Raw genomic sequence first — 27,915 nt, forward strand, 5'->3', positions numbered from 1 at the left:
AGTGTAGCAATTCAAACTATTAGGTGTGAATATTATTGTAACTTGTAAACATTTAATGTTTCTTTTAGAAGGCTGTATAGCAGAAGTGGTAAGCCACTAAGATCCTGATGCATCTTGTCATGATTAATTTAAATGGTTTGACCCGCCCCCTTTGATTTAGCCATGCCCCCATTCACAGCTGATTAACTGTATTATGTAGAGTCTTGTGTGAGGTATCATTGAACTCAGCAGAGAGTTTCCTTTTCATCTGAGATGATTTGCAGTGTCTGAGTGCCACGCAAATGCACGGCCGAAAGGAGCAGCGTCCGCCAGTAACCCCACCGTACAAGGAGGTGAGAGGGCCCATCCAGGGCTGCTTGCAGCTTTACTTTAACTATGTAGCTGCTAACTCTTTGACAGAAACAAAAATCAATTCATTTATTTTCCACGAAGGAGATACTGGCCCGATTATCATCTTGGTCCAAGTTTGTTAGGGAATAAAGCAGTGTACGTCTGAGAAAACAATTACACCAGCAGCACTGTTATGTCTCAACAGTGAGCGTTAGTTTTAATGTCAGCCATGCGTCTCTGCTGAGAACAGATATATCTTTCTAGTTTGGCATGAATCCCACTGACGTACCTCCATAAAGGAGGCCACCTTTCATTCTCCTCAGTCTCAAAGAATAATAAAACTTTCTTTCTCCTCTCTATTTGTATGTGACCAGGGCTCAGTTTTAGCCAAGGCTGTCACTGGTGAGAGGCCAATTAGAGGTCTGAGACTGCCACAAGGGCTTATTTTCTGCTCTGTTTTGGGGAGTCAGTTGCCAAGCACTGCCATGTGCACTGAAGTCATTAGTGACTCTCTGGCACGTCACTCTGGGACTCTAAATACTTTAATTCTCTATTGTCTCTGAATTGATTAATTGGACCTACAAATAACACAGGCTTTTCTCCCTGAACAAGCACCCAGTGTGTTGATGTTGAGATCTGCTTTACTGTTGATGTCTGTGTCACATTAAAACTTCAGCTTTTCAGGTCGGATTGTCAAAGTTATTATTTTTATAGATCCTTTTATTTGTCCCTTTACAAGTTACCTCTTCACTTTTAGTTGCTTACGCTGAATGCAGAAACTCAACCACATGCGGTTACATTTAAAATGTTTGCCACAGATCATCTGCCACAAATATCACGTCAAAGCCTACTACCTCACATGGTGATGCGTCAGATTAAAAAAAAACAAAAACAAAAACATCGGCATTGGTATTTGTGTCGGCTGAGAAATTCCAATTAATGTATCCCTAATAATAGTTCATCCAGTCCAGGTTACATTCATTTGTTGATGGAAGAGATTAATGTATGATGATATGCAAATGAATGCAGAATTGCATTATAGATATACATGCATGTGCGTATTAAAACCATTTAACACAACAGCAATGAGAGGGGCTTCTAAATACAAATGTACCATATGGCCTTAGAATCAAAACCACACAGTCTGAGGGAGGAGGGGGGGGGGGGGCAGAAGAAAAGCACTGATCTTTGGCTGTCTACAAAGCATTCCCTAGACTGTGGACCCATTGAACAGAGGTTCTTCAGAAGTTTTATATAAAGAGCATCACTAATGTGACCACCATGAACAACTCACTGCAAATACTAATATCACCCAGGAAACTCATTATCCGTGCAACTGCCAATGAGCTGACATTGGTCTCCAACTAGACTACAGGATGAGTCCGCTGCATTCATGGCCTTGTTGTTTAGGTGCTTTGTTGGTATGTAAAACATGTACTCTGTATTTTCTACTATCTTTGTCACACACACACACATACACACACACACACACACACACACACACACACACACACACACACAAACAACCCCAAATGTCATGTGTCCATCAGTTTGTAAATCCTTTGGGGATCCTTGGCTTCCCTCCTCTGAGGATATCTGTCTCCAGTTCTACATCTGTTTAACAGTCATGTCAGCTGGAACAGTGGATAATCTCTAATTCTTCCAAATGTGGCACGAGTCTTAATGCTGGCTCCAACACGGGGAAAATAAGAAAATAAATGCACATCCAAGCAGCTCTGCCAAGATATAGATTAACTGGCTCTTCTTTATGCATTTGGTCTGTCGTATCTGAATTTTTCAGTGTCACTATGCCTCCAGTATTCCAAAATATAAACAGCAAAGGTCATATTTAATTTAGTGGCTGAAATGTTATTTTTAGGTTCAACCATATTTAGTTTTTCAGAGGCCACTCGGCTGTCAGTTACTTCAGATGTTGTCGAAATGGCTAGTTAGAAACGCTCAACACATTTAAAAACTCTTATCTGCTCATTGTGTTTGCTCAGCCTGTATACTCCGTCTAACTTCTTGGATTTAGCTGGTGTTTTATGATGCTTATCAGGTGTAACTGTGATTTTTGTCGTGACAATCTTCATGCTTCATAATGTCTTCAGTATAATCTACCGGTCCCACCGAAAAATCGGATCAAAGGGAAATAATCTGCAAAATAAGTATGAATTGTCAACCATGCCTTTTCTGAATGGCTTGATTAAGATCTAGCAACAGGGGCTTTTCCAAGCTTTCAGCCAGGACATATGTTGTTATTCCTTCGCTTCAGTGGGAAGGCAGAGGAGGGCTTGGTGTAAACACCTCGAGAGGGCTTTCGCTCTCTTTCAGCGCAGGTGAGAGGCAGCGCTCGCTCCACAATGAACCTCTGCAGCACGGGCCCGCCGCAGAGCAGCTATCTTTCCAACGGGTTCGGGGGGTCACTATTTTCCCACCGGGGAAACTCTTTTTCAGCTCATATAGGACCAATGCATTATGGCCTCTGAATGAGAATCGTAGATGTGCATTCCTCTGGGTTCCTGTTCTTATAGAGGGCCACTGAATAAGAAATCAGCATCTCTATAAAACGCTTGTTTTGGCACACAGTGCCCCCCTCCCCCCTCCCTTTACTACATGCAACACTAACTCCCCTCCCCCCACTTCCATTCTGTGAAGTTAGGAATCCATAGGAGGTTTATTTGAGATGCGAGCACAAGTGTGAGAACACTGGGCTTGGGAAAAAATCCTTTCCTTTGGCCTGAATGGGGGCATTTCAAAAAGTTTTTTTTTCAGGAACTCCTTCAGGCTCAGTGCTCTGTCAGCTGAACAAAACACTGGAGCCTTTCAGGAAAAATAAAGCTTCATTACTGGCTAATTTCATTGAGTGATATTGTGATAAAAGATTTGCCTCATTTAAAGTCGCCCCCCTCCCCTTTGTTGTTTCCGTTTTGTCTTAACAGGATAATAATTGTAACAAGCCTATCTAGTAAATATGTTAGAGGCCTGGCAATATTTGAGTGCACAGATCAGATGCTTTATCCTCAGCTGAGGTTCTGCTTAGCTACTAGTGTTCAGAAATGAAAAGAATAGTCAGTCACACAGTGATACCCAGCCGCTTCTTTCAGCTCTGCTCCCGTTTACACTTTCTGAAAACATCAAAGTCAGTTGCCGTCAGAGTTGAATCACAGAAAAAGGCACTCAGAAGAAAAAAAATGTAAAAGTCCCTTTAAACTCAACATCAAATTCTCAACAAAAAAATTCACAAACATGAATAATTCATTTTATTCAGGGGTTATTGGGTTAATATGTTTACTAATTTTACTAATAATACTAATTTTAAAAGATAATTTATGGGATGTTTTTTTTTTGGTACAGATTTGCACACATTTTCATGAACAATTGAATAACTATTTGCTGCCATCGGAGTCCATAGTTTTCTTCCTCAAAAAGCTCCACCTCATAAAAAAGACAAGAAGTCTTTTTTGCTGACACGCAGATTGTATTTTCAGTGAGGCATTACCACTACGAAATGGATCAAAGGATGATATTTGCAGATGAATTGCCGGTGCAGCACAGAGAGGTGAATTCAATAACACTGTTGAAGAAACCATCCATAATGTCTACTAATGCACAAATATGGACGACACTAAGAGGCTGGCTTCTAATACAAACTCTATCTTATCTCTGTTGTTGCAATATTCTTTGTTTTGTTCCTGCTGCTGGCTGTCAGTAAGCCTGTTGCATAATCAACCACATACTTTACATATGAATGCTGCTGATGTTGAAAATGAGTAATGTAGGTATTTGTATTATCTGCAAAATAGTTTAATACTCTTTAAGAAATATCTTTGACAAATTCACTTCACAAACCTTTATTTTGCCGCCTGCCTAGAATTCTCTTGGTGAGATTATGTTGAGTAACAAATGATTTTGAAAATGATCTGCAAAAAAAAAGTGTTTGAGTTTACTTCCAAATGAGCCCATAGAGAGTCTGGATGAATTGGATCAATGTGTTGTAAGTGACATTGTGTCATTGTGCTGAATATTACGGCTTTCTGGGAACTAAACTCTCTGGAGATGAAGTTGACACAAATCCAATTTAGCAGGGACGTTGCACATTTGTGTTTCATTCAGTCTGCTGTGGCTGATTTGTGTCTGTACAACTGCCTTTTACATGTTGAAGTAGAGCATCTAAGCTCCAAAAGAAAAATGTGTTGAAAAAGTCATTATCCCAACAAAAAATGATGTGAGGTTTCAACAAATTATTATTTTCATTATCAAAGAATCAGCTGATTAGGTAATGGTCAGAAAATATATTTTTTTTAAATGCCCATTACAATTATCCAGAGTTGAATGTGGCATGTTTAAATGTTTTTTTTTTAAATCCACGTAACCAAAACATATTTACACTTCACTGTCATTTGTGACAAAGAAAAGCATCAAATCTGCACATTTGATAAGCTGGAACCAGTGAATGTTTTTCATTTTAACTTGATAAATGGCTAAAACAATGGCACTGTGAACACATTGTATAATGTAAAGTTATTAACTGGAGCCCCATTTACATCTACATGCTTCAGATAATATTACTTGAAATTTGGCATCTTTAAACGTAACATTTTTGCTATATTAGGTTTGGCTATAAAACACCAAGCTGTTAGAATAAACAGCTTTTTGGGAGGTCTATCACTTTAATTAAAACACTGAGTGTGAGCCTGACAGCTGTGATGGGAATGGGTGAGCCAATCACAGGTGCTGTGTGGGGCGCAGGGAGGAATGTGAGAGAGTGTTTGACAGGAGAGGCCATGTGCAGAAATAAGATGACAGGTGGTTGGCCTGATCCAATGCCAGGCTGCCAAAATGAGTTAGCCTTTGGGAGCTCCAGAGAAACATGACAGCATTAATGAAAATGGCAGCGTCTAAATGTGTTACACTCCACAACAGAGCATCCCAAGGTTAGGATAGTGAAAAATACAAAAGTCTGACATTACCTGAAATAGAAAATTCATGAATGGCATGTATGGAAGTTGGACTGCATTGAACTTTGTGGAAATATTTTGAAAGTTTTCTTCACAATATTATAGTCTCCAACTCTTAACTCTAAATACAGTTTTGCCTTCCGACTATTAAAAGTAAACTAAATAGGTTAAAATCTGATTTTAACGAGAATCTTTTGCTTAGTCATCAAAAAAAGTTAAACATGAAAAAGTGGTTCCTGTAAATCCACAGTGGAGTACTCAGATTTTTGCTACAAAATCCCTTCCTCTGCATGTTTTTGGGTCTCATTGGGAGCTGCTCTGAATAGCTCATAGTATCCAGAAAGTAGAAACCGACACCCCAGGTGCAATACAAGACTGACACACATGCAAGCATGTATGTAAAGAATACATGCAAAGAACATGTTTGTTTTTTTTAAAGGAAAGGCTTTTTATTGGTGTAGAGCTATGTATTCACTCTTTCACATTTACATGAAACATCAGCCAACAAAAATATATACTACGGCTTCAGGTTGTGGCATGCAACTGAGCAGATGTGTGGGGCTAGGCTCAGAAGGGATTAATATATTACCACCTTTAATATCTAGCTACATCGAGCTATTTGTGACCCACAATATTTGACAACCCTACGATACATTGCACATGATTTCAAAAAAGTCAAACTCTACTCAAGGATGACAGGAAATCTCAGGATAGAGGAAATCATACATCTAAAATCCCCTTACACCTCTACCTTTATTCAGCAAACTTATCCACTCTGAAAAAATACACTGCAAACCCCTTTGTTAGAAACACACTGATAGTATGGCATGAGATGTTAAGAGAATTATACTCTCTTAAATTTGAATGAAATTAAGCAAAAGTTTGGCATAGGCTCTAAAAATTTGTTTCATGTATCTTCAGATAAGGGCCTTCTTAATGAAGACACAGAAAATACAGTTTGGAACCATTATGGAGCAGCTGGACTAATATAAAAATTCTACCAGTTTATCATAGCTGCATCAAGAGAATCCTCTGTGTCCACTGGAGAAGAATGGCAAGATATACGTTTCCAGTGCCTAGTACAAACAATGAATACAAGAGTCAAACTCCTCCAGTATAAATGGGTGATGAGGACATCCATTACCCCGGAGTTACTACATCGCATTTACCCTAACACACCGGCTACCTGCGTCAAGTGCAGTACACGGAAGGGTCGCTTGTTTCACTGTCTCTGGAAATGCACCCTCATTCTTGAATTTTGGAAAGAGATCATCACAATTTTATTTATGTTTATCAATGAACAACTTCCACTATGTCCCAAACATTGTATTTTCTCAGCAAGCTGTAAACTAAACAACAGCAAGAAGAACACGGTAATATTTTGTCTTCTTGAAGCTAAACATAAAACTGCACTGTCATGGAAATCTGTTCACAGACCAACCAAGCAAAGCTGGGTTGAAGGGCTACTGCAATGCCTTGCCCTAGAGAAACTAATTACTTAAAAACATTTGTCAAAACATATATATATACACACTGTATATATGACACAATGCTACCTGCTCCTGATTGGTTGAAGAAGTACTCCAGTCCTTTGTTTAAATAACAGCAATATAGAATTATTATATTAGCTAAAACATATTTCAGTAAGCATTTTCAACTAAATAAAGTAGACAATATGCAGAAAAATGAGACTGACTTATTATATATTAGATTATTAGATTGTTAATACTGATGTATTAATGGGTAAGCAACATTTTACTAGTGTTCATGGTCAAAGTGGAGCTAGTTTCATTTCTTTACAGTTTAATGGATTCGTCCGGTGGTTCCAAACCTGGGGTTAGGGCAGTTGATCCCAAAATAAATTACAAAATAAATGTAGGGCATAAAGATGAAGAGGTTCTTCTGTTACACAAATCTGTTTTCATTTTTTAGACTTATTGTTTTGCTTCTTTGTGAAATACTCAATAATATAAAGCCTAAAACAGTTTTTTAAATGAATCTAAGAAATGTGGAGGGAAAATCACTCCTTTAGTGGAAACGTGACAAGGGGGCAAAGTAGATACTTCTTTTTTGTAAGATGTCACAAGTCATAAAGTATGGGAAACATTGGTTTCATCTTGCTATGCATTTTTTTATGTAAAATCTCAATATGTAAAGTATCTATATTGTTAAAAAGCCTGAAAACTATAGCCTAATGTAACTATACTAATTGTATTTAAGTATAACGTATTTCATCATAAAACTTGGTTAAGCAGATGTTAAAAGGAATAGAAAATGGAAATACTCAAGTAAGTACAAATACCTCAAAACTGTACTTAAGAACAGTACTTTCCACCACTGCAGCCTCAGAACATCTCTGTTTCTATAATCTGCCAGTGAGACCAAACCAAATTCATGTTTTTTCTTCAACACTTGATACAATGTTTACCCTTATCATTCACTCACAATTTCATGAAGGAATAAATGCATCAATAGCCTGTAACAACGTATTATAAATTCCTTTTTTCTGTTGTTATCTGCATTATACTGCTGGAGAAAACAGCTTAGCACGTACACATTCACAGTGCCAAACAGTCAGTGTATTTGTCGCGTGAGCGTACATTTTTGAGCACGTATGGATGTGTTTTTATCCCTGCCAGCATTATTCCACCATGTTGCTGTGGATGTTCTCAGTGTCAGCTAAGTTTCCACCGTGTTGCTGCTGCGTGAGGAGCCATGCATGCCGAGGCCTGTTTCTTAAGCTTGCCATTCTGACACACACAAAGGTGCTGCTCATCTAGGCTTTGTGTCGAGGATTAGGAGAGCAGATACACTGCAGCCACAGAGAGGCACATTCAAAAGTTGCTGCTTCCGTTTTCTCACATACCCTCACATTTACAACTGGCTGGTGAATTCCTGGGAACACAACACATGACCGTCCCACGTGGAGCACTGAAAGTATCAGCAGCAGCCGATGATGTCAGGGTTTAAAAAGTGAAATCTAATTACAGTTGTCATGAGGGAAAATGGTTAAACCGATAATCTGGAGTGTTGTTAGCAAACAAAATAGACTGTCGTAAAATTGTTTAACCAGCCTGACAAGGTAAGGGGTTTTATCACTGAGCTCAACACACCACAATGGACGTCCAGTTGTTTTTAACAGGTTTTTAACCAAAGAACAGCACGAGCCATCAAGTCCAATCAGCGTTGCACTCCTATGTCACAAACCAGAGGTTCAGAGTGCCGGACTGAGAGCAGAAGGAAAGGATTAATAGCCTCTAAAGCATGTTGAGGTAGTTAGAAATATACGTGATTTAAATTGCTAACTTGTTAGACTATACTTTCTTTATCCAGGATTCAATCATCTTTTGGAACTGAAGGGTGTTAGAGTCTCATTTTCAAAAGTTAATTTGTTCACAAAATTAACAGTTCTCCCAGTTTTATGAAAGATGCATTATTCTCTGCTTTATCGCACATCAATCTCTGATGTGTATTCGCAAGAAAAGCTTGAGGGGAAAAAAAGAGTTAAAACATTGCATGAAAGCACTGATTAAGCGAGAATAAAGACTGATGTTGCCACTGCTTGCATGGCTGTCAATGTAATGGATGGTTTTTCAATGTTTAATGTCTATGCCAAATAAACCTTTCTTTGCGATGTATTTGCTTTGCTTTCAGTTGTGTTGATAAAAGCAAGAATCCAGCTACATGGATGTCAGCAGCACTGGAGATCGCTGTGAGGCCTGTCTATGCTCATCTCTGGATCCTCCAGCCCTCTTTTCATTCACCCTTCATGCTTTCTGTATCTGTCTAAGTCTTCTCTGCCTGGTTTTATTTGAGCTGTTTGCCTGTGTGGTTCCAATTGGATGCTTTAGAAGAGTTTTTTTCTCTACCTTCCATTGTGTTAAAGCTATACTGCCTGACAGTTGCCTCTGTATACCATGGCTTCAGTTCTTTGTCAGCATGCTGCATTGTGACAGAAAATGTGCAGGTGCAAAAAGAAGGACTTGGTAAATGGATGGAAAAAATTGTGGGAAAGGTACGTGTCTGAGCTCAAATGCAAAAGAAAGACGGAATAGGAGATTGAAAGAGAAAGCCGGAGGAGGTAAAATGCCAAGGAACTCTGGATTTATTTAGAATAAGGAGCGCTGTGTGTGTAATGGATCTTTGTTGGTTATTAGGGTTGGGGGTAATACAGTAATACAGTATACCGTGGGGTCTTAAAAATAACTGTTTCAATACCATCAAAAAAAATTCAATGCACTTATATAGAAGACAAGGATTTTATATAAAAATATAATTTATTTAATGCCTAAAACTGCTTATGTGTGGTTTGTCATCACGTGTGTTTGGTATTCAGTTTCTGAACGGCGTTTGTTTGGTGACGCCGTCTGAGCCTTACGTCCTAATTTTTAATTAGACAGTATACCGCGGTTAAATAGGGAGGAGGTTTGACGTTATCAAAATTTGGGTACTGCCCAACTGTGTCGGTCATATAGGTGAAGATTTTGAAAAATGCATGAGGGTATTTTAAACTTAAAAAGAGACAATGCCTACAAGACACTGAAGTCTCCATTCTTGACCAGCTTTCTTAATACAACTGCTTTGAATCCACTTGAAAAAAGCAGTCGGTATCGTCAATCAATACTGTTGCTGCATCAGAGGACAGGTATGGGCATATTCCCTGGGTTTTGCACAGCAGAATTCATTCTTGGCTCGGGGATCTGACAGAAATTCGGTGCCTTATCTAAAATGGCAGAGTAAATTTCCGATTTCCTTGCAATGACCGACTAAGAGCTCTTTCCAACTCTCCACATACTGATGGTAGCGGCAATGTGTAAGAAACACACCCTAAAGAATGCTATATTTAAAGATGTTATTGGTAAGAGTCAAATAAAATCTTTGTTTATTTTTTTCACATTCACATCTGTCTGCCCCACACTCGGTTTTATTTCCTTTGCCTGTGGGGTGTTGTAGTGTTTTCCAAAAAGGGGGTGAAGCTGGGTCTTACACGAGAGACGCAGAGTGTTTGACTGCTGATACCCTGGAATTTTCTGCAAAGATACAGCTGGGATCATAAGTGCGGATCACCTTACTGTGAAAAAAGAGAATGATAGCAGCTGGAAAGCAAATGAGCATGTGTCAGCCATCTGGAAAAGTCAACCAAAAAACTATGCATCCTCTGTGCTGAGACAAAGGACTCATTTTACTTTATGAAAAGACGTGTTCCCCTTTTTCCACTGCAGATGTAGCAGACAACTGCAGTTCACAACAACACAATCAATGCAACAAATCAGAGTTTTAGCTTGGGTCTCTCAGACATCACTTATTACATTTAACAAGCTTACAACATGAACATTCCCACATATAATGTACTTAAGCTAAAATATTTTGGCCCGTGTGCCTTAACCTTTCCTACAGACTCTGCAACAGTCCAAGTGAGCTGCACCTGCTACTGTTAAGGTCAAAAGCCTACATTTTGTAAGAACTAGGTAGTAAGTATATGTGTTTGTCCAGGCCAGGCTGGTAACAGCTTCAAACTCTTCCATGGACCGATTACGACAAAGAACAGCAAATCTTAAAGGGTAACTTTGTTTTTTTTTCAACCTGGACCCTATTTTCCAATGCTCCACTTTGCTGTCTTCAGACAAGAATTCACCTCATGACATGGCTAATGTTGTCAGACACTTTGAATAACAATCTGAGCCCCTCAATGGTAAAAACAATCACTTTTAGAGGACAAAATTTAAGGGTGCACAAATGCCCCATTGGGTTACATTACAGCTTGGTTCGAGACAGCCTAGTTCTTGCTCAAAACTAGACTAATTTCAAAGATTTTTGTTCACATCAGTCTATTAGACCCAAATGCATGGCAAAATAGGTGGAAAAAAAGACAAAAATACCCTTTAAGATGAGGTAAGGTGGACTCCTGACATCTTGTGTGGCAACCATGGCAGGGTGCTGTCATTAAAAGGGGCGGACAGTCTCTCGTCAAAGGCATTCATTATGTTGAAGTGTAGTTGTGTGAAAAGAGAAAACTCAAAATTGAAGTTCAAAACCCGCTTACTTTCTTACTTCCACACACCTGGCCAATCACTGCGTAAACTGGGCATAAGTCGCAGAAAAAGTCGCAGAACTAGTTGAATGCAACCACCCCATAATTCCAAAGTGGGAAAGATGTGGATGGAGGGTGTTTCAGACACTGTTTGACCATCCACTGGCACATTTAAACATTGACACAATCAATTGAGCTCATTTAAAAGGAGCAAAACACAGTTTTTTGTAACTGGTTTTACTGTTGCAATAATGTAACACCACAAAAGAAACTAATGCTTCAAGGCTAGTAGTGGGGTGACTATTTTGGAAAGATCCTTTTACTCCGGCAAACACCCCGAGGTGCTGCATTTGTGTTGCTGTTGCTGAAGGGTGCAAAGAAGCTGAAATCTGAACCCACACGTCAAAATTAGATTGTTTATCAAAGCACTGCACAGTGGTTTATAATCTTTAAATTGTACAACTTGGGGAAGCTCATCAAAGCAGCAATAATGTCCTCCTCCATCTAAAGCGACAAGTAACGCATTGGGAGGTATTACCTTGTATTCAGTGTGTTGCACATGACACTGCACTGTTATTTAGCTTTTCAGCTGTGCCACCCTGTGCATTTTGCCCACGTTTTTTTCAACATGAAGCCCTGTTGTGCCAACACAGTGGTCTCATTAAACTAAAATGAGGAAGCCAGCTTTTTGCACCGCCGTGTTATTGTCAGACTGAAAAGGAACCTGAGGCTGTGGAAACCAGCTATACTTGGACTGGCCCTTGAGCTCATCCAGGTGTGGTTTGATATTCAGAGGAAACAGGAAGTCCACATATTTTCCTCCATTGCAAGGAATGTAGTCTAATCTGTCACCAACTCCTCACCTCTCTGGTGCTTGTTAGTGGCAACTAGAAGGCCTCACCACCCTCAAAAGCCTGCTCATCATAGAGATTATTAATGCAATATCTCCCCAGTCTTGCTACTCAACTCATGGGGCAAAGATATTTAATCAGAGATTAAAAGGAAGCTTGTTTTCATGTTCTTGTTCAGCGAGTGCACATAAAACAACTTGCTTGCCTTCGAATGTGCAGCTCAGAAGTACAAAGAGCTACTTTTCAGACTCTTCCCTGGCTCCTCACACCTGCAGTAAAGTTGAAGTGGCAGCTCCAGCTCCTATCAGAGTGCTGGATATAATAGCCATGTGCTAAGTGGACGGCTGGGTGCTTCCAGCTGACTAACAAGAGGCAGCAACATAGCTTTGGGCTCTGCCACTGGCAAAGAGCTGTCGACTTTAGTGGAAAATGTATTTCCTTGATCAGGGCTTTAGACAATTTGTGCAATTGATCTTAAAAAAGATAAATAAAAAACATTAAATTGGAAATGTTTCCTGCTAGTGAAATACACACAATGTAATGTTGTGTGTGCTGCTTTATTTAAGTAGTGTGCATTTAACCAATGGTGCAAGACCAGTGATATCACAGCTTCCTGTCATAGATATTCTCAGTTACTGCACCTACATGCCTTTTGGATGCTTTTTTTTATCCTCAAAGTTACTTTGGCAGCTTACTGTGTCAGTGGTTGCACAGTTCAAGAACAATGCATGCTGTTAAGAGCAGCAAATACTTTTTTGTTTGATAGTACATATCTGTTGCACATACAATTCATCACACTGTTCTGAACCGCTGATTTAAAATAGGTATTAACATGCTGAGGATCTTTTTTCTTTTTACAGCCAATGGTTTAGTTGATTTACTAAGCGCTATCAGGTGTCCTGACAGACACCCACTAGTACTGTCAGGGCACGTGATAGCTCTTCGTAAAAGGCAACCTATTTGACCTAATAAGTCATTTGTCATATCCCTGAATTTTCTTCAACCAAAGGTATGTTGCCTCCCTTGGGTTGCTTTGATTGCAGCAAATACGAGGAAATGTTGACAATAAATGGGCAAGTAGGGGCATACAGACTGATCAGAAAACCACCATTCATTTTTACTCTTTTCTCTGCAAAGTGTAATTTAACTGCCACATGGCAAGGGGAAGTTGTCAATCCTTTGCTAATATGATTTCAGTTGTATAACAATAAGTGGGGGCAACTTATCCGAATACAGTTTTTGACCATCACATAAATCTAAATCTTGACTTATAACTCTCTACGAAATTTAGGCAAACTGGCCGTGGATCGTAGAGACGTATTACGATGAGGTTAAATATGTGGCTACTCCTACTCTAGCTTTAATTAAAGTTACTGGTGAGAGGACCAGCCAGCATGTTGAGACAGAGAAGATAAAGTCAACGTGGCCTGAAGGCAACAATGACTCACTGATGTTATTTTGGCTCTGCCATTGGGATTTTTGCTTCTGAGGGGGGGCCTAGAGTCTCCTCCTGTTTCACAACTTTTCTACGCAGCCACGCACTGTGAGGTGCTCGCCATAAAGAACCGTCAGTAAAACATCAACAGCCTCAATCGCCATTAGACTGTTTGACAAACACCTGAACAAACCCCTGAAGCCATCACCACCACAAGGGCAGGGCCAGACTGTGGAGCTCAACAACCATTCGACTTACTGTTAATTAACCTCAATGCGTATTAAACACGATCCCAGAGCTGAGACATAACAAATCAAACCTTTATAGCTTGTTCAGCATCAATGTTTCATCTTTTTTTTCCTTTTTAGGGTCTGATCCAATTAACCTGCTTCTATTGCAACTGCCGAGACAGAGAAATTACAGTATCATTTTACATATGACGATCAATAACAGCATATTCAACCCTGGGGGGAAAGGTCCACTGTCTCTGAGGGATGGGGATATCTGTAAGTCTCTCTCCTGTAATTATACGTCTGTGGGCTCTTTAATTAATCTGAACCCAAAGCGCTGACATTTCCACAGCTCATTAATGAGCAACCGCACATTTTACAAAGATGGAGTGGACTACATGGCTGCACAGTAATACAAACATGGATGGCATTTAGTAGTGCTGTGGCCCCGCTGTCTTCAGCAACAACACAAGAGGCATTTCCAAATATTTGGGAGCATTGAAGGGGAAATAGCTCCTCTTTGGCCTGCTGAGGAGACTGCATACATCTTAATGAGTTTTAGATCCATCTGTTCTTTCGGCCCCCACTGAATTCCACTCTCCAACAGTTTTAAGGAGACTATAAATATTGTAGCATGGAAATGATCTTTTTTAGGCCCTAGAATTGCAAATTTATTCATTCCACCCACTGAGGATACAATTACGCTGTTGGAAGGATTGTTCTAAGATTTTATCAAGCAATTTACCCGTGATAATCGTTTAAAACTAGAATAGGACTGCCAATTTATATTGCAAATGAAATTGATTTTACTGCACAGACATTGAATGGGTAGACTAAAAACTTTTACATTACATTTACATTATTTTCAGTGATTTTTGTACATGCAATAATGGTCATATTAGCTTGAAAGGAATTAGATTATTGAAAAAAAGCAAGCTGTGGGATTTGTAGGAGCAACTACCCTAACTGGGGTACTTTAAAGTCAATGTGTGTGGTCAAAGTAATAGAGAGAGAGAGAAAGAGAAAGAGAGAGCGAGCTAGAAGCAGCCGGGGCTAAAGGTGAAAAACTTGCAAGCCAACAGTGCTATAATGCTGGAGATTTACTGGCTAGACTGGTTTAGGAATCCATTTCAGATTGTGTCTTATTGGATTTCAGCATTGTGATGGTTTCTAAAAGCAAAATTAATGGTTATTCATGTGATAAACGTTAAGGCAACAGCAAACACTACATGCATCAGATTCCCCTGTGCAGCTTAAGGAATCAGCCTGATTCCTGTTTCTCACTATCAACAGAGCATGAAAGCTGCAAAAAGATTTTGGGGCTGCAGATAATTTGCTGGCACCTGCAAAAACTTGAGCTTTCCTCTGCAGCTATTGTGACAAGATGGGACAAAAGGAAGGGCAGGATGTAGCCCCTGCAGCTGTGCATACAGGACAACACTGCAGAACTCTAGTAAAGTTAAACTAGCAAGAAAAAGCCAGGACATAAAAAGAGCTGTGAAGAATTTAGGCTGGCTGACATTGGCAGCATTTACCTTCAAATGCACATAATACAAATAGCAGGACTGAGACTGTGAATCAGCTTGTTGTGATAAAGTCTACACTTGTCTGTGCTTGTATTTCTGTCAATGTCATCATTGGCTTGCTTTACACAGGTCAACGATGTATAGTCTGAGTTTGGATGGAGGGAAACTATTGGTTCTGATAGGAAGCTACAGAGAATTGTCTGGTGTAGTTAACAATATTTTGGCTAGACGTTCAAGTGATTGCTGCTAATACAGCTGTGACAGTGAAAAAAACAAGGTTTCCTAACCTGGAGTTAGCTTAAACATAATTATTTTTATCCATGTTGTCTTAAAAATAAATGTGACTCACACAATTTCCGTATTTAATTTTAGTTTACTAAGAATGAAAATTGGTGCACTATGCACTATTGTATGTGGAAAATCCAAAAAAACAAACATCCAAAAATAGTTTTTATGAGTGTAAAGACAAACACATGCATAATGCCAAAATTGCTTATTATTTTCCCGACTGATTAGTTGCGAATTACTATAAATGAAATTGCCGGAAAGGCGTTTCACACTGTGTGGAGAAAAGCATTTTCTAATTTATATATTTATAAACTGAATATTTAGATGGTTCTTCACTCTTTGCACCTAATTTCAGAAGCAGGAAATTGAAAAGGCAGCTGTTTTATTGAGATAAGCCTCAGTTTTTCTTGCATGCATTTATGACATCTTGCATGCTAATGGGGCCATGGCTGCTCAGCAACAGCATGTGTTCTTCAAACCTTGTCAGGTGCAAAAGTGTGATGATTACTCATGGTCAAAAACAGTTATTCATTCACTAATGGTCTTCCCTAAAACTTGGCTTGATGTGCTGTGTCTTTTACCAAGATCAGTTCTGTTTAGCAGCGGAGCTAATTATTTGTCTTGCAGTCTGTACACACTCTGTCTGGTTCTGTTCATGTCTGGAATTAAACACTGTGAATAATTTTGGCTTTAGAAAAAGGAAAAAAAAACTCTTCTTGATAGGGATTTCTGTAATGAGGGTATGCACATTCAAGCCCATTCCTCTGTGTGCACCAACAGGCCAATTTGCAAGCTTCCTGCACTGATATTGACTATGGCAGTAATTCCACACACTGTCTGAGCCCCACATATCACCACTTAATAGATTTTTTTGCATTCATGCTCACACCTTATTACCAAAGACGGTGCTGCTGGATGCACTACCCACTCTTTTTAAATTGTCAATCGTGTACATAAAGCATATATCTTAGTCTATTTGTATTGCTAAGGGACTCTCACTGGTTAACTGTATTTCATCATTTAACAGCCTTTAAAAGAAGAGAAACATTTGGAAGTGAGAGGTTAATTTTTACATAGAAAATTACGCTTCAGTCATATTTGATGCACTCAGTGGGGTCTACAAGATGTGTTTCAGTTCATAATATCATGCCAGCAATAAAATATTCCACACACTGAGGGATATGCATACAAAGTGTATGTAGTATATGTTTGACTTACATGTGTCATTCAAAGGGGAAGATAGACATTAGCATTTGCTGGCATTAATAGTGTATTTTTTATTTTTTATTGAAGAATTGATTAACCTCACAAGAAAATCAGAAAAGATATACAGCTTTTGTTTGCAACGCAAAATCTAACATATTCCATTAAAACTAAACAACTTATTTGTTCTTTCTGGCTGTAATTTTCAAAAAACCTAGATGAAACCGTGGTTCCTTTTATTTAGATTATAATTGCCTGTTATTACTGCAGATGTTTTTTTCTTGATTAATGGATTCATTGGTTGGTCTATACATTTCTTAAAGCCCAATGTGATGTCATCAAATGTCTTGTCTTGTCCAAAAATCAAAAATCCAAGACCTACAAGGTACACAGGTTATTATCACATATGGCAACGAAATGCAGCAAATCCTCCCAATGGAAAAGATGGACATTACTTTATCAGTTAATGGATTATCCGAATTATTTTGTAATCAATGGATAACAAACCTTTTTCAGCTCTTTTATAGGTGTGTATGAAACATTAATCAACTCCACTTGGCAATGGATAATATTTTGTAAATAGTGTAGAAATAGAACAACAGAAAAAATAACAATTTTTTTTCGGTCAAACAATGATCCCAAAATGAAACAATAGGATGCGTGTGTATAATCTCTAAACAGCCTCTGTCAAATCTTTCAGGGGCGTCCGAAACACAAGCAATGTGACAGAAAAGAGAAAAAAAGAGGCCCGGCCCACTGTGACAAGCTAATTGTTATGCTGCGGGATTTCAAAAGGCAACTGGAAGGTCAGTAGGAGCACACAATGTTTACTAATCCATGTCTGACTCAGAAATACTGGAATTGCCGACTGGTTTCCTGCATGTCTTTCATAATGTCATCCACTCCCAACATGTGGTCACATTTGTTATGTACAGATCATTATTATTTTTGCACACAAAACAATGCAACAGGTATTGAAACTGAGTCTGTCATCAGTAAGGTGAATTGATGATAAACTAATGATCAGCATCTGAAATCATGATTGTCCTTTAACAAGAAGACAAAAGTGAACTTTTGATCCCACAGTGGGGAAGTACAACATGTGATGATCTGAAAAATCATGTTGCTGAAATCCTGCAGCAACATATTCTGTGTGTCGGGGAAGTTTGAGTAGCCTAATATCAATTAGTAAGCCAATCTTTTCTGGATTTATATTACTTTTATATCACAAGGTTTGAAAAATAAATTGCTCTGGCTCTTGGTTATTTGCTGAGGCAGCCTGAGTTTAAGAGATTTTTATAATGGACTAAATCACAGGCTACTAAAGGAAACTCAGAGAGCCCCAAGGGGAAGTACTACTGAATGCTTCTTTCATTTGAGCCTGTAACAGTTACATGGCTGTCACTGATTTGTTCTGTAAAATGCAGCAGATACTGAACCGCAACACTAAAAAAAGTGTTTTATTAATCTGGTGATATGTAAAGCAGACCTGCTGTGTTAACTCGCCATAATACCTCAGCAAGGCAGCGAGTACGCCAGCTGTGTTTGAGATGGGGCCGGCATCCGGCACCTCTAACACCATTCTTTTCACACTGGGGTGTCACTCTTTCATGTTCTTATGTTACATCAGTGCAAAATATGTTGCCTCTCAGTGGCCATCTGGAAAGGGCAGGTCTGGGCTGTGATAGTAAACGAGTGGATTACAGGGGTCAGTTTCTTGCTGGATGCACAAAGGGATGATGTAATGTAAAAGCTCTGTCCGGTATCTGCATGCTAACAACATCTACTGCATCAGTGTTAAGGTGAAATCACAGGGGGTTTTAACTATCAGCTCTCCATGTCTGCTGGATTGGACACAGTGACAACACTGAATTTGGCATTCTGCTGCTTCACTCGGATACTGTAAGCCTTGGCCCTCCCTGATGGATTTTCCTGATCAGAGGGAAACTTGAGCAGAGACAACCAGTTATGTTGCACATAGTGGAGGCTTGAAAAGCTGAAGAGGAAAAGGGGGAGGGTGGTGGTATTTTCCTGCATGCAGTACTATCCTAAAACACAGGTGCAGCCTCCATGCAGCCCTCTCTGCCTTTGAGCATACCCCACCCCCCTCTCCTCCCTGGAAAAGTGTTTGTCCATCTGATCCTCCAATAAATCATGATTATTATGGATTTGTCTTTTTTCCAACCTGCGATTTGCAGTGATGAGGGTCTGCTAAACGTTAGGCTATCTGGCGAAGGTGTAGATCTGACAATGGGAGCTATTTGTTGGAAATCAACACCACAAAGTAATAAAGCATGTAAAGTGTGTAAATTAAGTGGCAGTTCAATCCACTTTATTTGGGTTGTCAAAGGTGCAGAAAGTTCTATCCAAATCCTGCAGAACAGATGGGCCATATTCTGAAATAAGGCAAAAATAGGGTAGCCTACCTATCACTATCAAGAAATGACAAGATGGCAATACATAGGCTACATAGTTTCAGTTGCTTTAACAGAAAATGACACTCATTGTTTTTAACCTCAGTCTGAGGACTCTCCCAAAGAGAGAACAACTAGTAAGAAAAAGGGGGGTTTCACAGCTGAGATTTGGGGCTCCAAGCGGCGTCATGCAGAGCCGATCATTGTCTCTCTCACACTTTCTAACTAGCGATTTCACAACATCCAGACAGCGGATCGGGCCGTACGCAGCAGCAGCAGCAGCAGCAGCAGCAGCAGCTTTGCCCTCTGGGCTTTTTTCTCCCCGGCGTCGACTATAACCAACAATTTGGATTCGACGCGCGGATGAGGGCAATTACTGGATTTAATCTATCATAATATCTGCTTTCCGATTGACCGAAAGTCAAATGAGTTAAGCAACGGCCGCGGAGATCTGAGTCCCCCCGGGTGCGAGAAGTGGCTGTTTAAATGAATCCCAACTAAGAAGAAAAAAAGCACTTTCATTTCACCGAGACGCATATCGGTGGACACCATGCACAGATTGTCGGATTTAACACTCAGAAAGCTACTGAGTGCGTTTGATTTCGGATTACAGTGACACACAGAACGAGTTTTTTTTAAGGGGGAGATTTTTTAGGAGTCTGCTTCCTCTCGCTCCTGTTCGCTGTCCTCCGGGTTCCCGCAGGACTCCCAAAGTCGCGGAGAGCCCATGCAGCCGCCAAGGTTGGTTTGTCTGTTAGTTGGAGACTTATTTTGAATTTTAACATAAACTGAGTTTAAGCAGAAGTCTTGCCAGTTTTTGCTTTGCTTGCTGGGGTTTCAAACTGTACCTCTATGTCCTAAAATATGTGTAGCCTATTTTTCAGCCAGATGTACAGTCCGGAGAGCTGGATTTTTGCAATATTAAAAACTTGATCAATTTGGTTGATCCACACAAACACAAATGCGTAACAACTGTTATTTGACTCGTGCCTTTTAAAGTAGGCTACAGGCTTAATTTAAAGCACTATTTTATTTAGCTTGCCATATCAGCATTTATTACATCTACTCCCAACCTGAAATGCCGTTGCGGCTACTTCTATCTGACACGCAATAAAAAGGATGATCGTGTTCAGAGCAGCGCAACAGGACAAATGCGCCTGCTGGCTGCATCTTTATACATTTGAAATCCTAACTACATGACAGCTTGCAATTAGACCAATAACCTAGCTGTCCATAAAGCTCACATGTAATTACAGGTTTGGTTGTCTTCATAATGCCATGTGCGTTCGTGTCATGATTTGAGGTTTCATATCAGAGCTCACAACAAGCGCCATCTGTTGGAAAAAAGGATCAGTCTGCTGTCACCGTCAAGACGGATAGATACATGGAAAAATGTAGGCTAGTGCACAAAAATGAACACTGAAGAATAGATTATTAGCCTACTTACACCAAATTTAGGTCAAGAAAAATGTCAAAACTGTGTCATGTTTGACAGGTGATATCAGAGACATAAAGCTTCACCATAAAACGTTACTGGACTGGATTTATGGAGTTTTATTGTTATATTATGTCACCTTTACCTGTCACAGAATGTGGAGCTTATTCTGTGCCTGGTGTCTCTATAGAAATCTCTCTGTGGAGATGTTTTTCTAATTCATACATGGTTTATCATTTCCCTATATGGCAATATTGAACCCCATAGGTAAAACACATTCCATTAAAAAGCAATCCAACAATCTGCTGATTGAAAATTAGGTCATAACCTCATTTTGATTGATTGGTGAAGTCAAACCAATCAAAATTAGCCTTTGAAATGAGAATTATGGATACAGCTAATCCTTATTTTAACATTTGAAAAAAAGCTTACTTATAACAAATGACTGTTCTCATAAAGACAATTCTAAAACGAGTAATCGGCTAAGGATTTAGGACCAATTCACCGACTAATTATATGAACAGGGGCAAAACATCCCATATTAGCTTCTTGGTAGTAAATAATGTACGGACATGTTGCATCTTTGTCTGCAAAGTCGCTTCAACAGGTTTCAAATGTTTAATCGGCACCATCTATTTTCAGGATGTGATGAAGAAACAATTGATTTGAGCTTTTTTTCTAACCAACGGTCGACTACACATAAATCTGTCACACTTACATATAGCCGCATCTTAGCTCTTCTAGTTGTATAGCTGAATTTCATTCTTGAGTTTGCTTCTGCAACCATTGTTTAGCTGATAAAAGCCAGAAAATATCCCACAATCCATCAAAACACATCAAAAAGCAGCGTGTACCTTACAGCTGCAGTCATTCATTTCAGATGGGAATGCGTGGTATATTAGAGCTGGGAATCAGTCTGCACAGGGCCACCCTTGTTGAAAACATGTGTAGGCTCAGACCTCATTGTACAAGAACGTATCCATCATCCATGAGAAGGACAGCACTCACAAAGACGTTCACAGCACTATGGAAAAATACTGTATAGCCAGTCAACCTGAGTGCACAACCATCTCTCTGGGAGTATTTTGGTTTGAATAGCAGTAAAAGACAGGAGTAGTGTGTCATTTGTACATGATAATCAAAGGAGGTGGTATTAGAGGAGGGGATTGCTGCCTGCTCTGCTGATAGTGGAAATGTATTCAAATCCTTTAAACCAACATGCAAAGAAATATATTCTTTCTAATTTTTGATGTGTTAACATGGGTACATGTTGAAATTCGTTCATGTACTGTTGGGTGGTTTTAACTACATCAAGGCATCATGGTTGGTTTTGCAAGTTTAACCGTTATATGCTGGTTAACTGGAAACAATTGCCATCGGTTAAAAGTACAATATTTCTGTCCAGCGCTGTGTCATTGAGAACACACAGCTCATTTTCTTTGTGTTTTCTCTAGCAACTTAACAACCTTAGGATGAGTTTTTATAATATAATTACAGGCTTATATCACAAAGTGGGTTACATGGAGGTTACATTCCACTATAACCCTTTCAAATCCAGTTCCCCCATTATAATATAACCCCATCACCTTGTTTGTCTGACAGTATGTCACATAGATCTAAAACTATTAGGCAATTAATCAATGAACGAATTGGCAACTCTTTTGATAATTGTGTTTTTAGCCATTTTTGAGCAAACGTGTCAAAGATTTACTCATCAAACATGAGGATTTAATGCTGTAGTTACTTAAATATCTTTGGTTTTTGGACTGTTGGTTGAAAAAAACAACCAATTTTAATCCGTCAGGTTAGGGAAACTGTGATGGGTTTTACAGACATTTAAGTAGGCCTAATCAAGAAAATAATAAGCAGTTTAATTTGACAATGACAATAATTGTTTGTTGCAGCCCTAATTATTAGGGTTTCTAATCATGTCAAAAGTTTTATCGTATATGATATATACGACTTGGACAACGATACGATCCCTGCAATCGATACGAAATCATCATATGCCTATTTAACACAATCCATAACAATAATATTAACTCACAAAAAAAAAAAAAAAAGCCAATTTAATTACTGGGCTCTTTTAGACATAAAAATGAAAAACAAACAATTGTTTTTAATGAAAATAAAAACACATAAAGCGAGAATTTAAAAATAAAGATGATGATTTGCATCGATGATAGTGGATCGTCGATCATTGAATCAATATAGCTATCCAGATTGATGTAGGCCTATTGTTACACCCATACTGATTATGTATTCTGTAACAGCTTGTTCCAAATCTAGTTTATAGGTTACATGATGCTTAAAGTGAGTAAAACATGTATACCAAAGACTCACCACTACTTGATCAAATGTGAATATTCTCAATGTTTTATGCATCATTTTGTACATATGTATCCAACATTAGCCTAAGCCTGATAAATGTGAAAAGGTTATGTGGATTTTGGCTGCACTGCAGGAGTGAAATTGACCTAGCTACCAGTGGGTCTGTGGGATTGAAGAGGTTAACTTGGCTTGTAGCCACCATTTTAAGTGATCTAGGCCTAACATTACATATGACAGGTTTAAACGTGGTTATGAGTGCTGATTTGATGGGTAAAAGCAGATAATTTACAGCTCTTTGAGAATAAACTTGATGACTGTTTATATTGATTGGTTGTTCTCCTACTCTTCCCTCTGCATTGATCTCTGCAAACATGCTCTGTGGAAGGACAACCACGATTTCCTTTTCACATGTTCCCTCCACAGCGAGGTTATAGCCGCAAATCAACATTTTCTTATAATGGCGTTGTGGACTACCACTTTGTGGGTCTGGAAGACTCGGTCGTCGTCGAACAAGTCTGCACATTATAGTTGTAATTTGAAACTTGGAGAGGGGGGTTTAAGGGCAGAACAGGCAGCCGTGATTGGTTTAGTGTGTCCGCTGGCCCACAGAGGCTGCACCTTCTCGACACTCCCTAAAAGGAAGATATATTGCCTGGCTGCTTCAGCCGTTTGTCCTGCACTGAGTGCCGTTGAGTTAGCTAGCTAAGTCTCATAGCGGAGCTTGGAAAAAAAACGTTTTACCAGTTAGTGATGAGATTAAAGGACCGTCTTCGGACCTCATTTATGGACTTGTGTTTTCTCAACAAGGACTCGGCCGTTCTAACTCTTCTTCTCTGTCCTTCCTAAATCCGGTTTGACCAGGGAGAGGAGTGAAGTGCGACCCCGAGCTGGATGGATGGTTATGGGGAAAAGAGGAAGACCCTCGGCTCTAGACGTGTGCAGAGTCCTCGCGGTGTTTCTCTCACTCTTCCCCTCCGGTAAGATGCTACTTTTAACTTTTTAATTAAAAAGTAAGTAAATAGTAAAAGTTTTACACGTTTAAAAGAGAAGGCAAACCTCTGGCATACGACATACGTCGTATAAACCATAACGTAACATAACTTTAATTAGCTAGCTATACGTTAACTCTACTTTTTCAAATTGCACCAACGTTGCAACGTTCGGTCCCTATTTTTTAGCCGAGATATTTTTGTCATATAATAGTTGTAAGTAGATCGAGTTACTAAGGCTTCATTACAAATGCGATTTTTCCTAAAGTCAGTTAATTGTTATAACAAAAAATAGCATATCAGTTGGAATCCCATCAAACTCAATACAAAAATGATCAAAATCTAGCTGCTAGCTAGATTACAGAGATTTAGGACGAAGCGCTCTAGCTACGTGCATACGTCTGGAGAAGGTTGAAAGTTTGGAAAATATTTCAACAGACTGGAAAGTGAACAGCCATGGTACAGGGCACCTCGACTAGTTCAAGTAACCTACTACTGGTTAATGTTTTATTGTACTTTAATTTATTAGTGCAAGAAAAAGCAAAGTGAGAGATCTTTTTTTAGCTGCTGCAGCCTTCAACCCTTCATTATTTTTTATTTGGGTGTGCGTGTGTGTGTGTGTGTGTGTGTGTGTGTGTGTGTGTGTGTGTGTGTGTGTAATAACCCAACTTTAAGTTGGGTTATTATGCAAGAAATACAATTTTGAGATTTTTGATTGTTGCCCTTAAAACCTTTTTTTAGCGAGCATGCTGGTGGATTATGGTTTGAATGTGCCTGTTCCACCACACGATCTAAGGTCTTTCAAAAGGTCAGGTGAACTGCAGCAGCCAATGCTAGTTTAATGTTATATTAGACACCCATAATTTTGCGTTTTAATTGACCTAATATCCTTGTAATTTGACAATGCAATGGTTGCAATGGGTCACTTTTTGCAGTGGGGAAACCTCATTCAGCTCACCTTGCACGTTTGCCAACCCCTTATCAGTTTTCCTCTTAAGTCACTTACTGTCAACAACAAAGTGATAATGCACTGATAGTTGAGATAAAGATTGGTTTATTGCCATCGGGGGGTTGGAGAGAGCTGCGGTGAAGCTTTGAGGAGGGATATTGTTTAAAGTGTGACTTCAAAGCGTTGATATGGTTTCCCCCCTTGACACTGGCTGAAAGTTTTCACAGCCCTATTCAAACGAATGCTCTATTAGTGGAAGGTAATACTAGTCAAACATAGTGTGGCAACATGGCATCCTGGGACATGTTTGAAGAACATTTCTGTAAAGAGTTGGCCGGATGTGGCAATAAAGCTGGAGACAACAATCTACGGTCATGCAGCGTTTATTATCACTAAAGGTGTAGATTAAGATCTTAAATGGCATTTTTCCTTTTACATAGACCAGAAGCCACTGGGTGCAACTACACTTTCAAGTTTTGAAAATATATAGATTAGAATAGATGTTATTAGTTTTAGTGTACAAACAAAACTCAGAAGCAATATATCATGGCGTTTTCAATTTTTATTTCTTTTCTCTAGCCTTTTATTGTGTTTCATGGGGCTACGTTTTGACAAGATGCCAACTACGTAACAGACAAAACAATGTGGAAAAATATAAAAAAAATACTGCTTTGTTATTATTATTATAATGTGTATAATTAGAATGTAAGAATATTAGGACTGCATTTGGCTCTGCAGTACAACAATACCCATACAACAATGGTTGTATCGGTATTCATTATAAGTTGAAAGAGTTCTTGATTATTCTTGCTTTGGATTTAGTATAATGTATCTGTGTTTTTAAACTATTTTCAATAACAGCCAAAGTATATTTATAGCTTTTTCTGTGTCACATTCATCTTTCTAAATGGCATGGTGGCCTCTGGTTTTCTTCTTTTGTTCAAACTGTATTTTGATCCTCCCTGACAGTGAGTCTGCAGTGCAAGATCCTTAAGTGTAACTCTGAATTTTGGGCCTCCACCTCGATCTCTGGACCGGAGGAGGAGTTTTGCACAGCGCTGCGAGCGTACAACAGCTGTGTACGTCGGACCGCACGAACCTGCAGGGGGGACTTGGCGTACCACTCCGCCCAGCATGGCATAGAAGATCTAATGACCCAACACAACTGCTCCAAGGAGGGGCCGACATCCCAACCACGTGCCCGCACCCCACTTCCTCCTCCACCCCCGCCACTACTGCCTGACAGTCAGGAGCGCTCCGATGGCCCGGAAGTGTGCCAATATGAGCGCAGTCTTCCACGAAACACAGCGCCGCCCAACTACACTCACTGTGGCTTCTTTGGAGACCCACACCTCAGAACATTTGGTGACGACTTTCAGACGTGTAAGGTGGAAGGAGCCTGGCCGCTCATCCACAACAAATACCTGTCTGTCCAGGTGACCAACACTCCGGTGGTGCCAGGGTCTCTGGCCACCGCCACGAGCAAGGTGGGGATCCTTTCTTTTCACCCTTTGTGCTTGTCCATATAGTCTACTTAGGTCAGAAACAATAACTATTGATCAACAGTCATTCAACTAGGGCTGTATCTAACAATTATTCACATTTTTGCTTAACTAATTAATCATCAATCGACTAGTCGTTTCGCTCTACCATCAACAGAAAATCATTCTGCAGCTATTGTGATAATCAACTAATCATTACAGTAATTAATGATGCAAAAATGCCCAAACATTTGCATCTCAAATGCTGTATTCTTTTCTTCTTTATTTTATTTTATAATGAACAAATGCATCTATGATTAAGATCATCTTTACTTGCACCTTGCTGTATTGATGTGTCATATTTGTTGTTTTTATGATTATTTTTGTTTAAATCACGTGGTTGGTATTTTTTGTTTGTGCGAGCTGTTGTAGGGCTGCTTCTCTGTCAAACAGTGGACTCTGGTTAGTGTTTGGATGAGGTCCATAATGACAGATAATGAAACCAACTCCAGCTCAAAAGCAAAGATCTTGATAAGCTTTATAAATGATATGTTAGCACTATAACAGCAGTACTGCGTCAAATGTTAACACAAGGCTCAATTTTCACTTTTAACAGTAGACAGCTCAGGCTGATGTTTGTCCTACTTATTCTGTAGCTCACACAGAGCACATTAAGTTAAGAAATGTAGTCTGTACATAACTGTAGGCATTTTTGTCTATGTTATGAGATATTTTCTTTCATAGCTTCAGTGCATTCCTACTTACAGTGATTTTGTTTAATGGTACATTGGTTGGCTTGGATGGCTGTGCCTGAAATGATTTTCAGTAGAACTTGAGGTCAAAAACAAAGAGGTAGGAGTATTTGTAGTTGGCAAACTCTTGGTCCAGATTTGGCAAAGTTTTGACAGCAATGATTGTGGACCTCAGCCACTTTGCGGCGTATTATAACTGAAGTATTTAGACTAAGGCATAAAAGGACTTTGTTCTTAATCCCATTCATTGAAAGTACAATTTTCTGCAATCAAGGTTTCTTAATGATACTCTATTATCTATGTTGTTTTTTTATCTTTTAGAGTAATTTTGAGAGGCATTTTTTGTATTGCTATTCTTGGAAGGAAATGAAACAGCTCTTATAAAGATTTTGATTCTGGACAAAGAGAAAGCAAGGCAGCAGCCAATGCCACCTGTGCAAACAAGGCCCCTCTGGTAAAATATCTGCATTAGCAGAACTCGTTGTTGGTGGATTGCTCTTGCTACAGCAAATAAAACTGTCTGGTTATTTCCATCTTCATTCTGATGGAGGGATAATAGAGGCATTTTTCTTTTGTTTGTTTTCATTAAATGCTTAAGGAATGAGCCAGTGAAAAAAACAGAAGTTAATGTAAGTGGGAATTAATAGCCAAGGTTTAGGGGAATTGAGACAGAACTGGTGCAGCAGATGGATATTCAAGCTAGTAGAGT

At 39.3% G+C, this 27,915-nt stretch overlaps 1 protein-coding gene across 1 annotated transcript in view; it reads left to right on the forward strand.

Moving 5' to 3' along the window:
• The first annotated feature begins 19,382 nt into the window (after positions 1-19,382).
• rgma (repulsive guidance molecule BMP co-receptor a) overlaps positions 19,383-27,915 on the forward strand; it is a 12,118-nt gene continuing 3,585 nt past the window's right edge. Inside the window, exons 1-3 of the mRNA XM_034878266.1 lie at positions 19,383-20,010; positions 23,897-24,012; positions 25,943-26,460. Of these exons, the coding sequence (XP_034734157.1) occupies positions 19,997-20,010; positions 23,897-24,012; positions 25,943-26,460 (648 nt within the window). The 5' untranslated portion in view covers positions 19,383-19,996. The remainder of the gene's footprint in view (positions 20,011-23,896; positions 24,013-25,942; positions 26,461-27,915) is intronic.

The sequence above is a fragment of the Etheostoma cragini genome, chromosome 8 (assembly GCF_013103735.1).
Source record: "Etheostoma cragini isolate CJK2018 chromosome 8, CSU_Ecrag_1.0, whole genome shotgun sequence".
Lineage (NCBI taxonomy): Eukaryota > Metazoa > Chordata > Actinopteri > Perciformes > Percidae > Etheostoma > Etheostoma cragini.